Source organism: Crocodylus siamensis, chromosome 2, assembly GCF_052110815.1.
Source record: "Crocodylus siamensis isolate JL-2025a chromosome 2, ASM5211081v1, whole genome shotgun sequence".
Taxonomy (NCBI): Eukaryota; Metazoa; Chordata; order Crocodylia; family Crocodylidae; genus Crocodylus; species Crocodylus siamensis.
The window spans coordinates 38,639,813-38,659,251 of NC_143396.1; the positions used below are offsets into that span (position 1 = coordinate 38,639,813).

General features: G+C 38.8%; 1 protein-coding gene across 3 annotated transcripts in view; it reads left to right on the top strand.

The window, feature by feature from the left end:
- Positions 1 to 19,439, top strand: part of RBPJ (recombination signal binding protein for immunoglobulin kappa J region) — a 108,006-nt gene that overhangs the window by 61,762 nt on the left and 26,805 nt on the right. For all 3 annotated transcript variants that reach the window (XM_090035724.1, XM_090035723.1, XM_090035725.1), the window contains 3 exons: positions 1,996 to 2,091; positions 17,802 to 17,967; positions 18,565 to 18,739. In XM_090035724.1, coding sequence (XP_089891850.1) covers positions 1,996 to 2,091; positions 17,802 to 17,967; positions 18,565 to 18,739 — 437 coding nt within the window. The remainder of the gene's footprint in view (positions 1 to 1,995; positions 2,092 to 17,801; positions 17,968 to 18,564; positions 18,740 to 19,439) is intronic.

Below are 19,439 nucleotides of genomic sequence, written 5' to 3' on the forward strand. Positions count from 1 at the left end.
TTGTAAAATGCTTTGTTAGCAAGTGATGAAAGTTGCTCTATGAAAGCCCTGGTGGTAGTCAAACGTTTATTTCTACATGGATATAAAAGGAGGGTATTGTCGTTTTGGGGAGATTAAGTCTCCAGACTATTTTTTCTGCTGTTGCGACATAGTAGGATGAAAGGCAGAATTAATTTTTCCTATGAAATAGTGCTAAACAAATACTGGAACTGACAGTACACAGCTATTCCAGGCTCTGTTTATAGCAATGAGTCCAAGAAGTGCATAATATGAATACTGCAGATGTTAATGGGGTATTAGATAATTCAGTCTGGAGCTTGAACACAGGTTTCTGATGGAGTAAAATGAATTTTTTAAAAAGTTAGTATTGAAATTCATAAATACAACTTATTGAAAAAATATTAGGTTTTGTGGTTACAAATACTGGATGTGCATCTGAATATTCTTATATATAGCACAGGTAAATATACTTCAGAGAGATGATTTTTTGTTTCCATGCAGCATAGTATCCAAGTTACCAGCTATTAGCCCAATTTAAGGAGACCAGGTAACTAACATACAATTGTAACTTGTCCTACGTTTATGTATCACGTACATCAATCACCAGTATCCATATGCCAAATACAAGAATGTAAGGTGTATGTTTGTCCCAGGTAGAATATGGTGTCTGTCCTGTTGACTCTACTAAACAAGATTGTATTTTGTAGGCTGCCTTTATTTTAGGAGTCCTTCTGTTAAGAGGTGCTAAGGCAAAAATACTGCTTCCTGTGAGAAAAGCATAGATCAAATAGTTACTTAGTTATAATGACCATGTTATGGATTTAGCTTGAATTTCTGTGGTTTCTCCTTTTAGATATCCTTTGCTATATACTCTTGTCACTTTCAGATTCAACAAGAAACATTTTGTGCCTAGCTAGTTGAATAAATAGGGATGAGGCGAGAAGCACCTGAGAATACAGATAAGTGCCTATTTAGATCTATAGCTGCACCTACTCAGGCAGTTAGGCGCATAAATCTCATAGACATCAGTGCAACTGGGACATTTAATCTGCGTAGGTGAATCTGTAAATCACATTAGACATGTATCAACATCATTGGGCACCTAAAATACCTTTATAAATATGGTTCCACAACCTTGAATTGTTTATGGTACTTAAAGCATAGCTGGTACCGCATGCAGGTGACCCCTGTAATGTATTATTCTCTACCTAATTGTTTCAGGGTTGGTTGTCTATATTTTGGACCAATGACAATTTGCATATGGTTTTCCTGGTATTGTAGAGATGAATGCTAGAATATCAGTGTATAGTAAGTACAAAGCTTAAACATTCATTTTGCCTGGCTCCCTGTGGGGAACTAGGAAGCTTTCCTTGGTAGGTGAGTAAGCAAATATCAGTTTAGACATATGTGAGCATTTTTAATTAGTTTTTTTCTTTGGGGTCTGAAGGTATATATACCAGTAAACCAATGGGATACTTAACAAAAGCACAAGAAATCAGACTCAGCATGTCATGTAAGCACCTTGCTTTAGGAGTTGTAAACCTTGGATAAAATGAAGGGATATTAGTTTAAAGTGCATTTCAGATCAATGCATGTAGCAAAATATTTGTTGTTATAACAGTGAGAGCACAGTGTCCTTCTTGGTTTGATTTGATTGTTGAAACAAACACCAGTGTTCTTGTGCAGAATCATCAGGTTTGTTGAAGGCAGCAAAAAAACTGCTGGAGAAGAGAGCAAGATAGCCTTAATCTATTATAATATAATATGTAATTATGGGGTACAAATTAAATAAAGTTATTTTTGCCTAGTAGTTGCTTTTAAAACACTTAATTCAGACCCTGTTTATATTATTTGAGTGTGTTGAATAGTCATCTATTTTGCATCCTTCCAACCTCAGTTGTATTATTTGTCTTAAAAGTTCTACATAGATGATTATATCCATTTAAAAAATAAAACAACGCTCCTTTCAAAACATAATTCCATTTTACTTTTTAGGGAAGCTATGCGAAACTATTTGAAGGAGAGGGGTGATCAAACAGTACTAATCCTCCATGCAAAAGTTGCACAGAAGTCATATGGAAATGAAAAAAGGTAAGGAGGTCTCCTCTACCTCATCTTCTGTTCACTCTATGGCGGGGGATGACACATTTTTGTGTGTCATCAACTATTGTGGTACCTATCAACTGCTTCAAAACCTCTTATTCAAACTGAGAAAACATGTTTATAGACTCTAAATTAAGTATATTGCCAAAGACAGTTACTTGCATAATGAATGCTGCAAATAATTTTGCTTTCAGCTTGACAGTGTGCACACTCCTGCCAGTAGTCTCAGACTCTGTCCTGGTTCCACCCTAGCTTCTTCTGTCGTCATCTTCCAAATGAATTTACTGTTTCAGTTGTATGTGATAGGCAGGATATTAGTTTCTAATATTTAATCAGATATAGTCTGAAATGAAAATCTTTTGAGAAAATAAATGTCACAGTGTATAAGTAAAATGAAACCTAGAGAAAAGCTTAAGAAAACTTATTCTCTATTTCTGTTTTAAAGTGTTTTTCCATAGTAGTAGGATCTGTGGAGATCAATTATTTTTGTTTGGAGGAAGAAGAGATGATGGAAATTAGCTTTTGTTTCTCCTTCATGTTACGTAAAATGTTTCTTCGTATTAAAAATGTTTGTTCCCCACCCCAGAAAGGGGAGACTGAAGTGTTTATTTAAGTGCCATCTTAAATGGGAATAGTTTCATAAATGAAGTCTGTAATAGCAATAAGATATTTCAAGATGTGCATCATTTTAATGCATAAATTAAACTGTGATAAAACAGACTTGTTAAAGCTGGGTCACTGTATAAACAGTCTGATGCTATCTGTCTGATCTTGTCAGTGTAGGTGTGTATACTGCAGTCTTCCCCACAGTATCTAAGCAATGCATTTCCGGATAATTACATTTGCTTTAGGTAGGTTTCTAAGGCAAGAAGCTGTACGAAAGTAGCCTAGACTTGTTCATGTATGCACTTGATGAAAATAAATGTGCAGGGTTTTACAAACAGTTCTGCTGAGGCATTTAAATCCTGACTTGCAGTTCAAAACAGAAGCTCCCTCACGCCTAGAATTCTACTTATTCTCATAAAGTACAGTACATTAAATATTTACTGAGATACAGACAAACATTTCCAGTGCTAAACTGTTGAGCTAAAAAATACTGGACTAGACCTAATGAGGTTTTTCAGATGTGTTAGCAATATAAGGTAGCCTTAAAATAGCACCTGAGCAGCATTTACTTCTGTTTTGATGCTTAATCTTTCCCCACATTTGTCCACATCCTGTTGTATCATCTTGCTTGCTGCCATTTTCTGAGGTTTATGATACCATGTAGCATAGCATATACATGGTAAAAAAAAAAGATGAAAATTGGTGTCCATGAGAAAATTGCCTGCAAAACTTGGAGATTTAGTGGTACCAAATTCAAATAGGTAACATCAACCTTTTTGGCCTTTGTTCATTTAAAAGCAAGTTTGAATAATGACAGACAAACATATTTTACCATATTAAGAGGGTGTGAGGACTTCTGTGTGTGAGTTGTAACTTTTGTGTGATCATTCCTATCCCATGGGAAGTGGAAGCTAAACTGGTACAGCATAATTCTCAGTGGAGCTGGTAAACATTTAAAAGTCTCCTGAGGAATACTATTAAGTGGAAATTAATACTGAACCTTCACACTGAATTTTGGATTGTTGTTCAGTGGTGCCATGACTGCAGGTATGGGCTCAAACTGAACAATAATCAGATGTTGGTTTTGGTTAATGCATAAACAATAAATAATTATGTCTTCGCATGACAAAAAGGAGTTCTAAGTTTTACTATAGAAATCAAGTGTCCATACTCAAATGAGTACAAAATTCTTATTAAACCGTAAGTTTTAAAGAGAGGAGTGTGGCAGTGATTATGATTTTCATACGGGAATATACTATAACTTCCAAGCTGATGTTATGTCATTTTCTATATATGAGAGCAATATTGGAATATTTACAAGAATTGCTCTTTGATTAACACTTAAGCATTCTGATTTTCTTCTGATTTTCAAACTAGTGCTTATTGTTCAGAAATTACAGTACACTATTTCATTAGGCTCCCAAACTGATAGTCCTGCAAGTGCTGTCACATTCTTGGTCACGTTGCCAGAGTCAGCATGCTCAGAAATTCCAATTGTAATTAAATCTCTGGAATCATTTCTTCCCTAAGTTATACACATGTAAAGTCAGATCCTTGATTTTGAGTTTATTTTATTTTACTCATAGTGACACATAGCTTTTGCCTTTCATGTTGAAGGGCTGGGTAAAATTAGTATAGGTTTTAAAACAACCTTATGGTTGGGCATTAATTTTCTCCACTTTGCTTGCATTTCTGAAGAGACTTGCTATTTGTGTGTGAAAGATGTGTTATACTCTTTAAGTTTTATGGAAAGTTCTCCTTGGCTTTTATTTTGTGTTGGACAGAAGTGTCTCAAGGAAATACTTGACTCACTTTACATGTCCAGTTTTGTACAGAGAACCTTTTGTATCTGTATGAAATGGGCACCTATTTTTTTTTTTTCCAGAAATTATAATTCTCTTCATAGTTTTCAAGTGTAAAAACAGTGTAATCTAGAGGCTGTAGGAATTCCTGGTTACTGTTCCCAGCTTTACATTTAGGGTGGAATTCTGTTTCCCACAGTATGCCTAGATGACCATTTTCTGGCCTCGTACCAGGATTAATTTTTTTATGCTTTCCTGCTTTGTTATGTATAAGCACATTTGCATAATTTGAATATGTGCAGTAGTAGCCCACATGTTGTTTGGGCATGTATACAGCTATGCAAGCATATACTTGAACATAAGTCTGAAAAAGTGTGGAAGTGCTTAGGGAAGAAGGGGGGACCTCCAGTATTTTTAGCCCTAATAGCTGAGTGGTTAGGGTACTTGCCAAGAAAGGGGGAAACCTGGGTTTCAGGCCTCCCTCACCCAGCGGGGGTTTGAACTTGAGTCTCTCTGACTTCCTAACCACATGTTAGGTATTATCCAGCCCCTTCTCCTGCACCTATGAAATTTGAGCCACTATCTCAGAAATCAGTGCAGTGGGGAAGTTTCTATCCATTGGGACATTCATGCTTTACCTGGAGTCCCTCTTATCCAGGGCAGCAGCAGTTTCATTGAGCCCCACAAACTCTAACTTGTTCTCTTTCTCCTGGTCCCATATATCTCCCTCTTGGCTGCAGAGGGAACTTCAAAAGGAGTACTGGAGAGGGGACTAGATATTACTTAACTTGTGATGTTTGTGGTTAGAGCACGGTGCTGGGAAGTCAGAGAAATGCAATTTAAAACCTCTGAGTGAGGAGGGCCTAGAATCTGGGTCTTCTGCTTCTTGGCTAAGTACCTATGCTACTTGGCTATTAGGGCTAAAGCTTGGGAAGCTGCGTGCTTCTCCTCTGACATCTAATATGTTAATAAGTGGTTTCTGGTCCTCTACCTTTTTATGACTCGCACACTTGAATGTTGCAAATTGGTTGCACATGTGTAGCAGTGTACCTGCCCAACCGCGTAGCCTTCTGTACATGCTCAGTCTATACACACACCAAAAATGAACAGTTAAAAAACTGGTATTTAGGTGCACAGAAGGAAATAGAATTTTGGCTTTAGTTTGCTCTGTCTGCATCCCACATTTTAATGTTCTAAGTGCAATTTGTTATGCGTTGAATGTAATAACTTTTTGAAGTTATATCGATGAAGCTTAATAAAAAGTGTAATTACCGTGGTGGACAATACTGTTTTGTTGTTATTTTATTGAAGGATCCTAGGGAGAGACTGTTTCTGATATGTTGCCAAGCAAATGGGGACTTCCTTTGTCGTTTGTCTATACAAAACATAGCACGGTGGATTCCTGATACTACTTTATGGTCTTTAAATCCTAATGTAGTAATAGTAACAGAATGGTTGTCAGCTCTTGAAATGAGTACATCTTTCTCCAGTAGTAACAGTCTTTGGAACAGCAGACCTGACTGAAAACTGTCAGAAGAAATTTGTAGGTGAACAAATTGGTACAACACTTGTTAGCCATGGATGTTGTATTTTGTTATGGAGTGGTCTTGGTTCTGTGGAGACTTAAGGTTCTAAATCTGACTTGTACTAGTATTGTTCTAGAGACTTGTATTTCTCTAAATGTTCTGCACCAGGATTTTCATGCCTGGATCCCTGCTTTGTAGCAGCACACACAATCTCTTGAAGCTTTTTAAGTCCTTAAGGATGGTCACCAGAGGAACTGAGGGTCAACCCTCCTGGCTGATTCCATTCTGTTCTCCCTGAGTTTGTTCAGCATCTTCGGACTGTTCTAGTCGATTCCTTTTTTGCATCTGTTAATTAAGGAGTTTATTTTGTAAGAGCTGGACCTTTCCAGCTGCTTTTTAGACTTTTCTAGTCGTCTCACTGAGTATACTTAACCATGTGCCTGCGCTCTGGTCAGATCCAGGTTATTAACTATTAACTATTATTGCTTTGTAGTTGAGTTCTTCACCTTGTTCTAGGCTTGCCATGTGGCTTCAATGCCTGTTTGTAGCACTCAGACACCTAATCCTTTTTCTTTTTTTTTCTGGTTGCATTGTATTCGTTAGTGTTGTTGTCAGTTTCTTTAATTCCCGAAAAGGAAAAAAGGCTGCTCAGTGATTTCAAGTTCAGAACAAAGTGGGTAATTGACAAACTTATCTCTTGCCTTCTGTCTCTGAATCAACCGTCAAGTGCAAGGACAAATATTTCCCTGAAAATATCCTAATAATTGAGAAAAGCAGGTGGTTTATCACTCTTAGGCCTTCCTCAGAATGACTTGGGAATATTTCTGTAACATGAGCAAGGGGATGATGCAGAGGACTTCTAAAGATAGATCCTTGGAAGTTGAAGTCCAAGTTTAAAAAAAAAAAAAAAAAAAAAAAAGCGGTGAGCACTTGGATTTAATAGTATTGGCTGAAACTGGTTCCTGCCTCCTTTCCCTGCCCCTCCCCCACATCATTGGTCGCCTGTTTGGATAGTACTGTGTTTTCCCTAACGGATTTGCCTCAGTTGTGTTATACGCTGGGATCTGGAAGTACATGGGTTTGAATGGCTGGTCAAGCATGTCACTCTGGAGGTTGCCAAAGGATCAAGTCGTCATGAGCAATGGAGTCAATAGGATTCAAAGTAAACTATCCCAAGTCCATATTTTCCCTAGTGGTTCTTTTTAGTACATGAGAGCTCAGTGAAGCAGAGCTCAACTTTCTTTCTGCTGCAGAACATGATACCGTATACTACCAAGCTAAGGGGGAGAGTTCATCAAGCTAGGTGACTGACAGCTTGGACTAACTCTGAATACTCAGTTTTTATGGTGTCAGCTGAATTAGTATTCCCAAGACCTTTTATCATCACCATTATGGTGGACCCAGTGGAAGCAAGCAGGAGAAGGAGGTTCATTTCATGTGGGAGTGACACACAACCCTGGACTTTTCTGGTCGAATGCCAGTTCAGTTATGAGCTTGACTTGCAGATTCCAACTGTGTGAATTGTATGTACTAGAGAGATATCCAATACGAGCAAGAGGAAAATTCAGAAAGTGCCCCTTATACCAGGACCTTAGTCTCTGCAGGAACAGCAGCGGTACAGACTGGGAAATTATTGCTATTTAATGCATGGAATACTTTCAGAAACCTGGTGTCCTGGTTGTCATTCAGACAGGGACTGTTGGGCTTTACATCAGCAAGAAGGCAGGTACCAAATTGTGTATCTTGTGCTACAGAACTTGTCAGGTGTGTGCAAGTGGGTTTTTGTCCAGAAGACATGCTTGATTGTGCTATGCATCTGGTATGCACTGAGAACATAACAGAGTTGATCCATGACAGATCTTCATCTGTGGTCTGTAGATCATGTAGTGTCATTTCTTCCTTAGATGGGAAAGCTAGAGGTAGATTTTTCCATTCCTTGAAAAATAAGCTGCCAGTCCTTTTACAGCACAGATGAAAGGCTACACTGGCAAGGGAATATCCTAACCATCCAGTAGGCAAGTAAATCCCTACATGCTTTTTACTCGTTACGTCTTGCAGTCAAGTCTGTGATGGGAGTCAGATAGTTCAGAAGCAATACTTTCTTCACTCCCTCCCTCCGCAACCGTCTTCTAGTTTATTGTTCAGATTTTATCTTTGGGGAATTTTTACCTCCCACTCCATCAGAAACATAGAGCCTTGTGATTAAGAAAGAGCAGTAAGGAGACCCTGTAAATGGAAGGTGGAAAAAAGAGTAATTTAATACGTTCCACAGGAGCTAGTCCCACTCAGTTTCCAGTTGATAAGACTGAAAAACTCTTTTAGACTTAAAAATAGTTAATTAGGTTTTTGTGTCTGTCTTCTCTTTAGATCTACTAGAAACCAATCCTGACATGAATGTATAGGTTTACATGTATGTGTCCTAATCCATTTCTGGGGGAAAATGAGGGTTTTTTGACTGTCATTTTAAACTAAACAAGGCCAAGAGTCGTCTTTTGTTTATAGTATGAGAAGTGGCCGGATTAGCAATGTCTTTGTGTACTTTGCTATGCATCTGCTAGCCAATATAACTGATATCTGCTTCTGTACATCATGGGATTGTTGTTTAAAAATAAAATTGCGGAAGACTCTATTTGTCTACAACTGGAGGCAGAGTAAGAGGCTCACACCCAAGTCTGGACTGGTGATGAAATACTCAAGGAACATTGCTAATATTTCAGCTGTTTCTATTTTATGACTTGGTAGTTTGAAACATAAACTTAAAATGTAATAAGCTGTGAATCAGTATGTGGTTTTGTAGTATAATAAATAATAAAGTTGCTTGATTACCTTTTCCTAAATTCTAACTAAAAAGGCTTAAAAGTTTCAGCCATTTTCCCCCTGCATCTCTTTAAAGGAGATAAAAGGTTTCCTGGTGGTCCTTTATCGCCATCTAGTGTCCTAAGCAGTCAAAGAGCATAGCTTATAATGAGACTGGAAAAAGTGACGTGAAAGAAAATTGTTGTATGGATATATCATTTTGGTAATGCCTTTTGCATTTTATTTTTCCTACAAGGAAAATGTAACAAAGTACATGAGGGATAAACCAACCTGTAATATTTGTTTTACAGTTCTTCAGTTACATAATTGGCATACACAGCTGGATTTCAGCGTTTTACTAACTGGTGAACTATAACTTGAGTATCTTAAATGAGAGTTTTAGCATTCTTTCGCTAGAAAAATAGTTCCCTTTCTTTCTTCCTTATTCTAATAAAATACATACATGTTAAAATCTTGCTTAAAATCTATATCTCATAATAATTGCCTATTTTGAAAATTATTTATATTAGTAATTAGATGATAAATACTTTTTGAGGCAAACGTACATACATGTGGCCAGGACTGCCTTTTGGGTTTGAGAATTCAGAGGCCAACAGAATGTCTCTGAGTTTTAGATTTCTTCCAAAAGTGGAGACCATTTCTATCCTGTGAAGAGAATAGTGATGCTCAGCCAATGATAACAAGGTAGTAGAGGCTTCCAAGCAACCTTTTAGACATGGTGATACATTGAGTAACGTAGTGACTAATCAGAAGGGCATAAAGTGCACTTTAGCTTGTCCAACATCTTGGATAATTATATAGTTGATCCAGTAAAAAATATTGCAAAAATATTTTTGGCCTCATATGTTGCTTGGATCATCACAGCTACAACACTCCAGCCCTACTATCTGTCAGAAACACATTTAAAATAGTCATCCCAATGAAATTTTCTGCACCACTGAAGAAAGCGGAAACAGTGGCAAGATAACAAAAGTTAAGAGACAAAATGTACCTCTAGCAAAGGGAGAAAAATAGTATATGATGTTGTTCAACTGTTAGCAATTTGTATGTCCTTCTCTTTATTTTCTTTTTGCACTGATTTTCGAATTTTAGAAACATGGTCTCAGTGGCATGATTAGCGTGTTTTTTACTGGTGGTTTATTACATACTGTATTTACCCAAATAGAAGATAACCCTTATGATAAGATAACCCTTAATAATTAGATTTTATATATGGAAAAATTATGAATGTTTTAATTTTCCAGGTATAGAATCTAATTATTGGAGCCTTGCTTTAAATTTGTCCCCTTCCCACTGCCCCTGATACCCCTTTCCCTTCTTACTGTCAGACCCTGCTCTCCCTGAGCATGTAGAAGTGAGGAGCAAAATTGAAAAGGATAACCTTGAAATTAAACATGACTATAGCAATTTGCATATAGTAACCATACATTTAGTTCATCCAGAATTGATGCATTTTACCTTTGTTTGAAACTGTTGCAAGTTTTAGCAGCACTTTATAAACACAGTTGAGCAGCACTTTGGTACCTACTTATGTATAGTACAAATTTTTTTTGGATATTAATTCAAAGCCAAAGGATATTAATTCAAAGCCAAAGGATAATGGTTTACCACAGCTCAGCACTGCTCTGTCTGTGTGTGTGTGTGTGTGTGTGTGTGTGTGTGTGTGTGTGTGTGTGTGTGTGTGTGTGTACATACTCCAGATCCTCCCCTCCCCCCCCCACCCCGAAGGATCCCTGTGCTAATTAAACCCCCTCTCATTACTGGAACCTGTATTCTTATCACCAGTCCTGGCATGCTCCAAAAGTTTATATGCAGATGAGGTACAGGGCAACTGAGGGATTCTGGGTGAACTATTTGGGGCCCTGTTTCATAATGTTTACCAGGCACACATGATCCCTCATCATGGGGGTTTTGCACAACTGAGACCCAGCATCCACAGCTGCAAGACGCTGGGTCCCTGTCATGCTAGGACCCAGAGTCAGCAGCTGCTGGGATTAAGAGTCCCCTCAGTTGCAGAACTCCCAGCCCTGGCTGGGCATTGGTGTACCCCTGTAACTGACAGGACTACCACCCACAGGGGAGACCCTGCTATGCATGGAAATTAAAGCTTAATAGGAACCAGCTCTAAAGTTAGTAGACATTTTTGAGGTCTAACTTTGTAGGTGGTTGGAGTCTTTTATGGAATGATGGCTACTTTGCACATGGAGCTGGTCTTAAGATAATTGTGCATTTAAACAGTTAATTGTGCAATACTTGTAACATGTAAGGGGGGCCACATAGACATATTTTCTAATAATGTACCTAAATGAAAAAGTATTGCTATTACTTTTAGGCTGTAAAGAGGCATTGTATTTTTCCTGGGGAAAAAGCCTTTTGTCTTGGGATCCTATAGATCAGGGGTGGGCAGTTATTTGGATCTGAAGGCCATGTAGGGGAGTTTTAATGAGCTGTCACAGGCTGGGTCAGCATTTTCTCCCTACCCCCTGGCTGCAACAGCTCACCAAAACTCCCTATGGCACTGCAGGCAGATGGGGAGTAGTATTCAGGAGCAGGAGGGGTGGACAAGGCTGGGATGACAGGGCTGGGTCACAGAGCAATGATGGCTCTGGGGGATGGGGAGGCAGGTGTGTGCACGTGCATGTGATGGGGGCTGCCTGGATGCTAGGTACCAGGAGCCTGCTTTGGGTGAGGAGAAGGAAAGGAGGAGGTGGGGTTGCGTGCTGCAAAGCTCACTTGGGTGGTGCAGTTTGCACTGCTCCCATGATGCTCCACATAGGGCCAAACCCTGCCCACTTGCTCTGGGGCAGTCAGTGCTGTGCTCCTGCTGTTCTGTTCTCTCTGCCTCCCAGCAGTGGCTCCTCCTCCTGATCTTGCACACCACTCCAGTTGGACAGACAGGCAGGCAGCTTCAGCTGGGCAGCTCCTGCTCCAGTGCATAGGGCTCCAACACCTGAGAAGGCCGGGAGCTGGAGACGGAACCCTGTGTCCTGGGGCAGGAGCAGTGTGGTGCAGCAGGGTAAGATCAGGAGCAGCTTCCAGCAGGGTTGTTCCTGGTGTGGCTGCAGCCAGGTGTTGTTCTGCTTCCCTTGCCTCCATTGGCAGCTCCTGGGGGTGACAGGCAAGTGGCTCCTGCCTCAGCATGCAGGGCTCTTGTTCCAGCTGCTGGCTGTCTTCCATTGGAAGAAGCAACTTCCACTGGCTGGGAGCTGGGGCAGGAGCCACTTGGCTGAAGCTGCTTGCTCAGAGTGGTGCTGCACAGCATTGGAGGGGCAAAATCAGAAGCAGAAGCCACCCGCTAGAGGTAGAGTGAGCAGAGCAGCACCCAGCTGCAGCCTTACCTGGAACAGCCCCACCTCAAGCTGTGCATGCTGGCTGGGATCAAAGCGCTGGTGCCAGCAGGAGCCTGGCACAGGCTGTTCTATAATCTGATTGGTATCACAGAGGCCTGGTAGGACAGCTCTTAAGGCTGCGTGTCTACACAGGATTACACTGTTTCAGAAGGACAGGGTTGGGAGAAACCATGATGGTGTCTCCTGGTGTGTCAAAAATAAATGCGATTGTTCCCTGGCCCAGGAGGAAGAAGGTAACAGATCAGAATGTTTTTGGGTAAAGATAAAAGGTGAAAGAGAACACCAGTATAATATATATATATTTTATAGTCTGTTAAATCAAGAAGACATGCATGTGGCACTTCTCAAGGAGGTTTAAAAAAAAGTTATGAGAGAGTACTGATGGGAGCCTTCCAGACTCTGCTGAAGGAGTAATACAGCCAACCATAGTGTTAGGCAAGTTCCTAACTTGTGTGAACAGTTTTCTGTTCCAGAAGATTGATGATAGAACTAGAGGATCATCTATCTTTGATCTTGTGCTGACCAATAGGAAAGAATTGGTGAAGGATGTGAAGGTGATGGGACACTTGGGAGGAAGTGATCCTGGCACAATAGAATTTATGGTCGTGAGACGGGAAACACATGAAGTCAGCAGAACTAAGGTACTAAATTTAAACAAGGCAGATTTCATCCCACTTAAAGAGATAATTGGCATGGTGACACGGGAAGACGGACTGAAGGATAAAGGTACCCAGGAGAGCTGGGCACTTCTAAAGGGCACAGTATTGGCAGCTCAACAAGAAACTGTTCTGACATGATGGAAGCACAAGAAAAATGGAAAGAGACCATGTGGCTGAACAGGAGCTTCTAGGATGCCTCAAATGCAAAAGGAAAGCATGCAGGAAAAATGGGCATGTCACCAAGGAAGCTTACCAGTAAAGAGTAGGAACGTGTAGGGACAAAATCAGGAAGGCAAAGTTGAAAAATGAGCTGCACCTGCCAGGGAAAGTTAAGGACAATTGCAAAAGTTTCTGTAAGCATGTTGGCCAGAAAAGACAAAGGAAGCTGTAGGTCTGCTGTTAACCAGCCAGCCAGGATGGACTGTTAACAGAACATGCAAAGAAGGCTGTGGCACACAAGAGCTACTTTGCCTCAGTCGTCACAAAAAAAAACTTAAACTGCACCCAGACACCTAATAAGATTGATTTGCATAACAAAGGGGACAAGCTGAGGGATAAGATAATAGGACATGGTCAGCAAACTTTTGATGGGTCTGAATTAATTCAAGTCAGCAGGGCCTGATGAACTTTGTCACAGGGTACTTGAGGAACTGGCAGAGATCTTGGAGCCCTTGGCAATAATATTTATGAAGTTGTGGGAGATATGCATGGTACCAGAGGGCTAAAAATGGGCCAATGTTGTGCCCCTCTTTAAAAAAGAGGAAAGGGTAACTATAGAGCAATTAGTTTCACGTTGATACCTGGAAAGTTACTTGAGTTTATCATAAAGAAGTTCATTTTCAAGCATTTGAAGGAGGTAGCAGCCAGGATAAATTTACTAAGAGCATATTGTACCAAACGAACTTGACCTTCAACAAAGTAACTGCTTGAGTGGATGAAGGGAATGTTGTGGATATAATGTATCTGGATGTTAGGAAGGCTTTTAACTGAGTCCCATGTGATCTTCTCCTAACACTTCAGATAAATGTCGGCTGGACAGAACTATTATAAAGTGGATAAGCAACTGACTCTAGCCCCAAGCAAAGAGAAATTAAAAATTGATGCATGTCAGAATGGCAGGAGATTGTGAGTGGAGTCTCCAAAGGGTAGTAGAGACAGGTCTGTCTTGGGCTTAGTGTTGTTCAACATATTTATTATTTGGATGCTGGAATGGAGTTCTCCTTGAGCAAGTCTGCAGACGATACTAAACTGAGAGAGACTGTTATCACAATGGAGTGCAATTCAGAAGGATCGTGACAGATTAGAAACCTGGGCTGGAACTAATAGGATGAAGTTCACTGCCAACATACACAAGGTACTACACCTCAGGAAAAATAATCAAAAAGACTGATACAAGATGAGTGACACCTAGCTGTGTGGCAGCACTAGAGAAGATTTTGGAAGTCTTGGTGGGTCACAGGCTCAATACAAGTCTACAGTGTGTAGCGGCACAAAAAGTGAATGCGATTTTTGGGATGTATGAACAGAAGAAACATTAGGTGACAGTACCTCTTTACTCACCCTTGGTTAGAGTACTACATCCAGTTTTAGGCGTCGCATTTTAAAAAGTACATGGAGATTTAGAGAGGGTCCAGAGGCAGGTAGCAAAAGTAATAAAGGGCTTGGAAGGCAAGTTGTTCAAGAAGAGGTTGAAAGAAATAGACATGCTCAGCTTGCAGAAAAGGCACTTAAGAGGGGATGTGATAGCAGTTTTCAAATATGGTGAAGAGCTACCATAAAGATAATGGAGAATGCCTTTTTTCTCTTCCTGCAGAGAGCAGGAGGCAGGCCATTGGCTTGAAGGTGCAGCAAAGTAACTTTAGATTGGATAACAGGAAAAACTCGGTCATGGTTAGAACAGTGAGGCAGTGGAATAGTCCACAACTTCATTACGCAGTCTCTCAGTCACTGGAGGGATATGTTCAAAAAGCTTGCTAAGGGATGATCTGAGTAGTAATGCCTGTGTTCTGCAGTATTTTTCATGCATCTGGACTTCGTTAGTTGCCATATGAGGATAGGAAGGATTTTTTTCACCTCCTTGCTGCTATGTATATCAAGGGCTTTATGTATTTTCCTGTGCGTTTTTTTTTTTGCACCTAGGGTTGGCTGCAGCCAAGGCTAGGGATTTTGAATGTGGTGTGCCAGTGCTGCTTTTGGGACTTAAACCTAGAGGTTCCTGGCTAAAGAATCTTGTTTCTCCAGTCAGTTAGACTGCTATATTTAGAGCCAGGAAGGAATTTTAGGGCCAGATGTCTGTCTACAGACCCCATATCCAATAAGAGTTTCTGTTTATTAAGTTAATTTATAAAGTGATATTTCCAGAAAGTAATTAGCAGTGTCCTCAATTGAAAAGTTCTGGTAGTCTCTTTTACTGAGAGCTGCTTCATACTGGTACTTCACAGGAAGTGACTGAATTTCAAGCCAAAGAGGGATAATCTGTAAAACTGTTGTAGCTTTGGAAAGTCTGCAGTTGTGATTTATGCTTTATTGGTGCATATTAGGTTGTGCTGTGTTTCAGAAAGCAGTGTGGATGTATTTAAATATATATTTTAAACATTTTTTCTCCCCTGTGATTTAGTATAACAACAAGAAACTGTTTTAAGTATCTTAATGTTGTTTGCCACACACAATTGAAATTCTCTGTAGGAAAAATAACTAATTCTCATTGGTTAGCATACATATTAAAATATGTTCATTTTGAAATCAGATACATTGTTTATACTAAATTTGGTACTTTACCTAGCCAGTTTGAGGAGATATGATATCCTTGCACATCTTTTTGAACAGTTTTAAATGTTAACATATATTTATTCAGATTCAGGCATTCACATTTTTATTATGTTAGAAAATGATAAATTATTCTTCATTTTATTAGATCATAATTATTTATTGGCATTGAGTCCAGCTTATGTTTGGTTGAAACTTGGAATTAAATTAAAAGTTTGTATAAAGAGAATTTTAAATTTATAAGTGCTGCTTACATAAGAAAAATAAATTAAACCAATTAATTGAACAAAAGCATGAATGGCTGTCAGTAAATTGAAGATAAATTTCTGGTTAGCCTGGGCTAAATTTTTCACATGTGTTGAGGTATCTGAAGTTGTACATGTGAACATTATTACATTTTCAAAAGTGCCTAACCAGATCAAGAACTGAACTCTTTTAAGATGATTTTTTTAGAATTATAATCTCCCCCAGTGACTCTTATTCACAAATTGAAAGAGGAAAATAATTTTTTTTGCTTTCCCAACTCTCACATGGCATTTCAACATGGCATTGAATTAATTTGTTCAACTGAAGAAAATAGTCTCTCTGGACTTCCTGGCTGAACTGAAACCAAAAGGAATTAAGACAAGTTTTTGTGCACAAAAGAAACTGAAAGTTATTTACATTTGGAAATACCAGTTTTCCTTCCGTGTAAAGACAGATTCAATTTTTCATATTTTATATGTATATTTGGGAAGGAGAGGGGTATGTGTGTGTGACAGATTTTGAAAGATCTATGAATATATATGAACCAATTTTTGTTTATTCACATGCAAGTTTTGTGGTCAACTAGTGATTTTTATCTTCTTTTTTAATTTTTCTTTGAGATTATAAACCCACAAAAACAAGGAAATGAAAATTAAATCACCTAACAGTACCCACCCTTGACTTTCACCCACAGGCACACCCTTTACCACTACCACAACACCAGCAAACTACAGAGCACACACCATAACATCATTTCTGCCCTCATGCAATGGATGTGGGAGTAGACAGCTTTGTTTAGTGTGAAGGGGAGCACAAGGCAAATAGTGGAAACATGGGAACAAGTAGTTCAGATTTTTTCAGGTTTTCTTCACAACGAGGAGGGTTAAAATAATAAAAATAAGTAAATAAAATTTAAGCTCTTGAAAAACTATTGTGTATATGTACTTTTCAAGCAAGATCACTAGGAAGAAACAGGACATTTTGACTTAAGTAGTGATACTTTTAAAATTAATTTTTCAAAATTGAATAATATTTCTTTGCCTGAGAAGTGGGCTGTTGTGACTGTTTACAAGGAAGACAGAAAAAGAAGCAGGACTACATAAGACACATTTCTTAAAGGGGCCACATTTAAATTTAACTTTCTTTTATTAAACAGATCTATTTCCAAGTGGGTGTTGTAAATTTGGAGGAAGGTGCAAATACATTCTTTGTAAAAAAAAAAAAAAAAAAAGAATCTGCCTCCCTGCTTAAGGTGAAACAGTTGATGCTTTGTTAGTGTGTTATAGATACCTATTTATGTTCATGTAAATAACATTTGAATAATCACGTAGGTAAAGTAACATAATGTTAAGGCCTGATATCTGTCGGTTCTGTTTTAGAAAGCTGAGAGTCTCTCCAGTACTACAGTTTTGATTGGCACTATGGGAGCAGTCAGCAACATTTTCAGGCTGTGGGCTGGAGAAACCCATTTCCATGGGTTGCCAAGACCCAGCAGCTGCTGGTTCTTCCTGCCACAGTTCAGGGGAAAGTGCTAAAGCCCCATATCTGCAGGCCAGATCAAATGGCTCTGTAGGTTTGATCCAGGTAGTGGGCTGTAGGTTACTGACCTCTGCCCTATGGTGTTGCACTAGATTTGAGCCCCCTTATATTTGAAATGGAAAACTGTTGTTCAGATGCACAGCCTTCTCTTTCTGACTGTTTATCAAATGCTCATTTTTAATCTTATATTTTAAAAATTAATAAATACTTCTGGGTAGATGAGAAGTGTATTTATACATCTATATACACATTGTACTGCTAGCTATAAAATGTGCATTTGACTAGAAAGGCTTCATGTGTGCTGGAGCATGTTTTCTATTTTACTTGCAAAGTTTGTTGTTCAAGTCATATGTCATCCATAAATGTAATAAATCTGTTCATTTTCAGGTTCTTTTGCCCCCCTCCATGCGTGTATCTTATGGGTAGTGGATGGAAGAAAAAAAAAGAACAAATGGAGCGGGATGGTTGCTCTGAGCAAGAGTCACAACCATGCGCTTTCATTGGAATAGGAAACAGTGACCAAGAAATGCAGCAGCTAAACTTGGAAGGAAAGGTAGAATAAATAGAATTTCTTTTTTAAATTAATGTTAGCGACATTATAACCAGTATCATAGCTTCCTGAGACTGTGCCTGTTTTCTGTTCATTTGTATAATACCAAGAATTGTTTGGAGAAAACTTACTCTGTACTTAGAAAAGCTCTTTAGTGTAACTGTTGTATTGTCCTTGCGGACTTGTTCAGTATCCCTGGTTGTTAACAGTCCACTCCTCCAGCTCAGATTTGGTTATGTGAAATGCATCCTGGGTAGTGCTGTTACCCTCCCAACAAGTCAGTGTGTTGTCTCTTCCCTGGCCCCTAAAAACTGTAATAAATTAAACATTTGGAGTTGGGTAATGAGCAATACGAGTAAACAGTAAATTAAGAAATACCTTTCATTAAAATAATGCAGAATTTTCCCACATTCATCTCATTATGCTTCAGAAAATAGTAATGTTGCTTCCTTAGGGAATTGCTATAGAACCATATTTAGGTGACTTTGTTTAAGGATGCATTACATCCATGGTCTCTTTTCTTCTAAGTTGCATATAAGTTTGTTATCTTGAACTCTAAACGTATCTGAAAAAGAAACAGTGATCTGTTCTCATCTGCAGAACTATTGCACAGCCAAAACATTGTACATATCTGACTCAGACAAGAGAAAGCACTTCATGTTATCAGTAAAAATGTTCTATGGCAATAGTGATGACATCGGTGTGTTCCTCAGTAAACGGATCAAAGTCATCTCCAAACCTTCTAAAAAGAAACAGTCACTGAAAAATGCAGACTGTAAGTATTTAGTTTTCAGGCCTTTGCTTTAGTTGGTGCACTTGACCCCCCTGTGACTTCTTTTTTGTTTGAGGCTTACAATCCAAAGTAAGATGATTTATTCTATATTTTCCCGATTTTACTGCAGTATATTTCAGAACTTTATACCCTATTTTATTATTTTCCCTTCAAGTTATGTGGTTATGCTGTAAATCAGTTAAATAAGATTATCATTAAAAATTTAAGCTCAGTTCCTTCAGTAGACTATAGGTGTATAAGTACCTACATAGTCCAGAACATCCTTGTTTCAAAGTTGTAAGGCTGTCGGACACAGCAAGGAGTTTAAGCTCTCCTGCGCTTTAAGATGTTGATAGGTAATCTCTCCAACTCTGTACTGCTTCTAAATATTGCTATTAACCTCTCAACTTTGCTCACATTTGATGTCAACCTTCTTTTAATGCATTTTGTGTGATTACCTTCAAGATGTTCACTCTCAATTAGAGTTCAGAATGAATTGTTCATGTATCTCTTTTATCTAGGCCCTCCTGAGGTCATTTAACTTACTCAGTACTTTTAAGTTTCCTTTTCACTTTCCCTTTGAGTTTTTCCTTTATACTATTGATGCAGCTGGAGTTGTGCCCTATCTTACTTTTGATCCATTGGATTAACCTTTTAATGCCAAGATTCCAGTATTATAATCTAATCTTTTTCAATCCAGGTG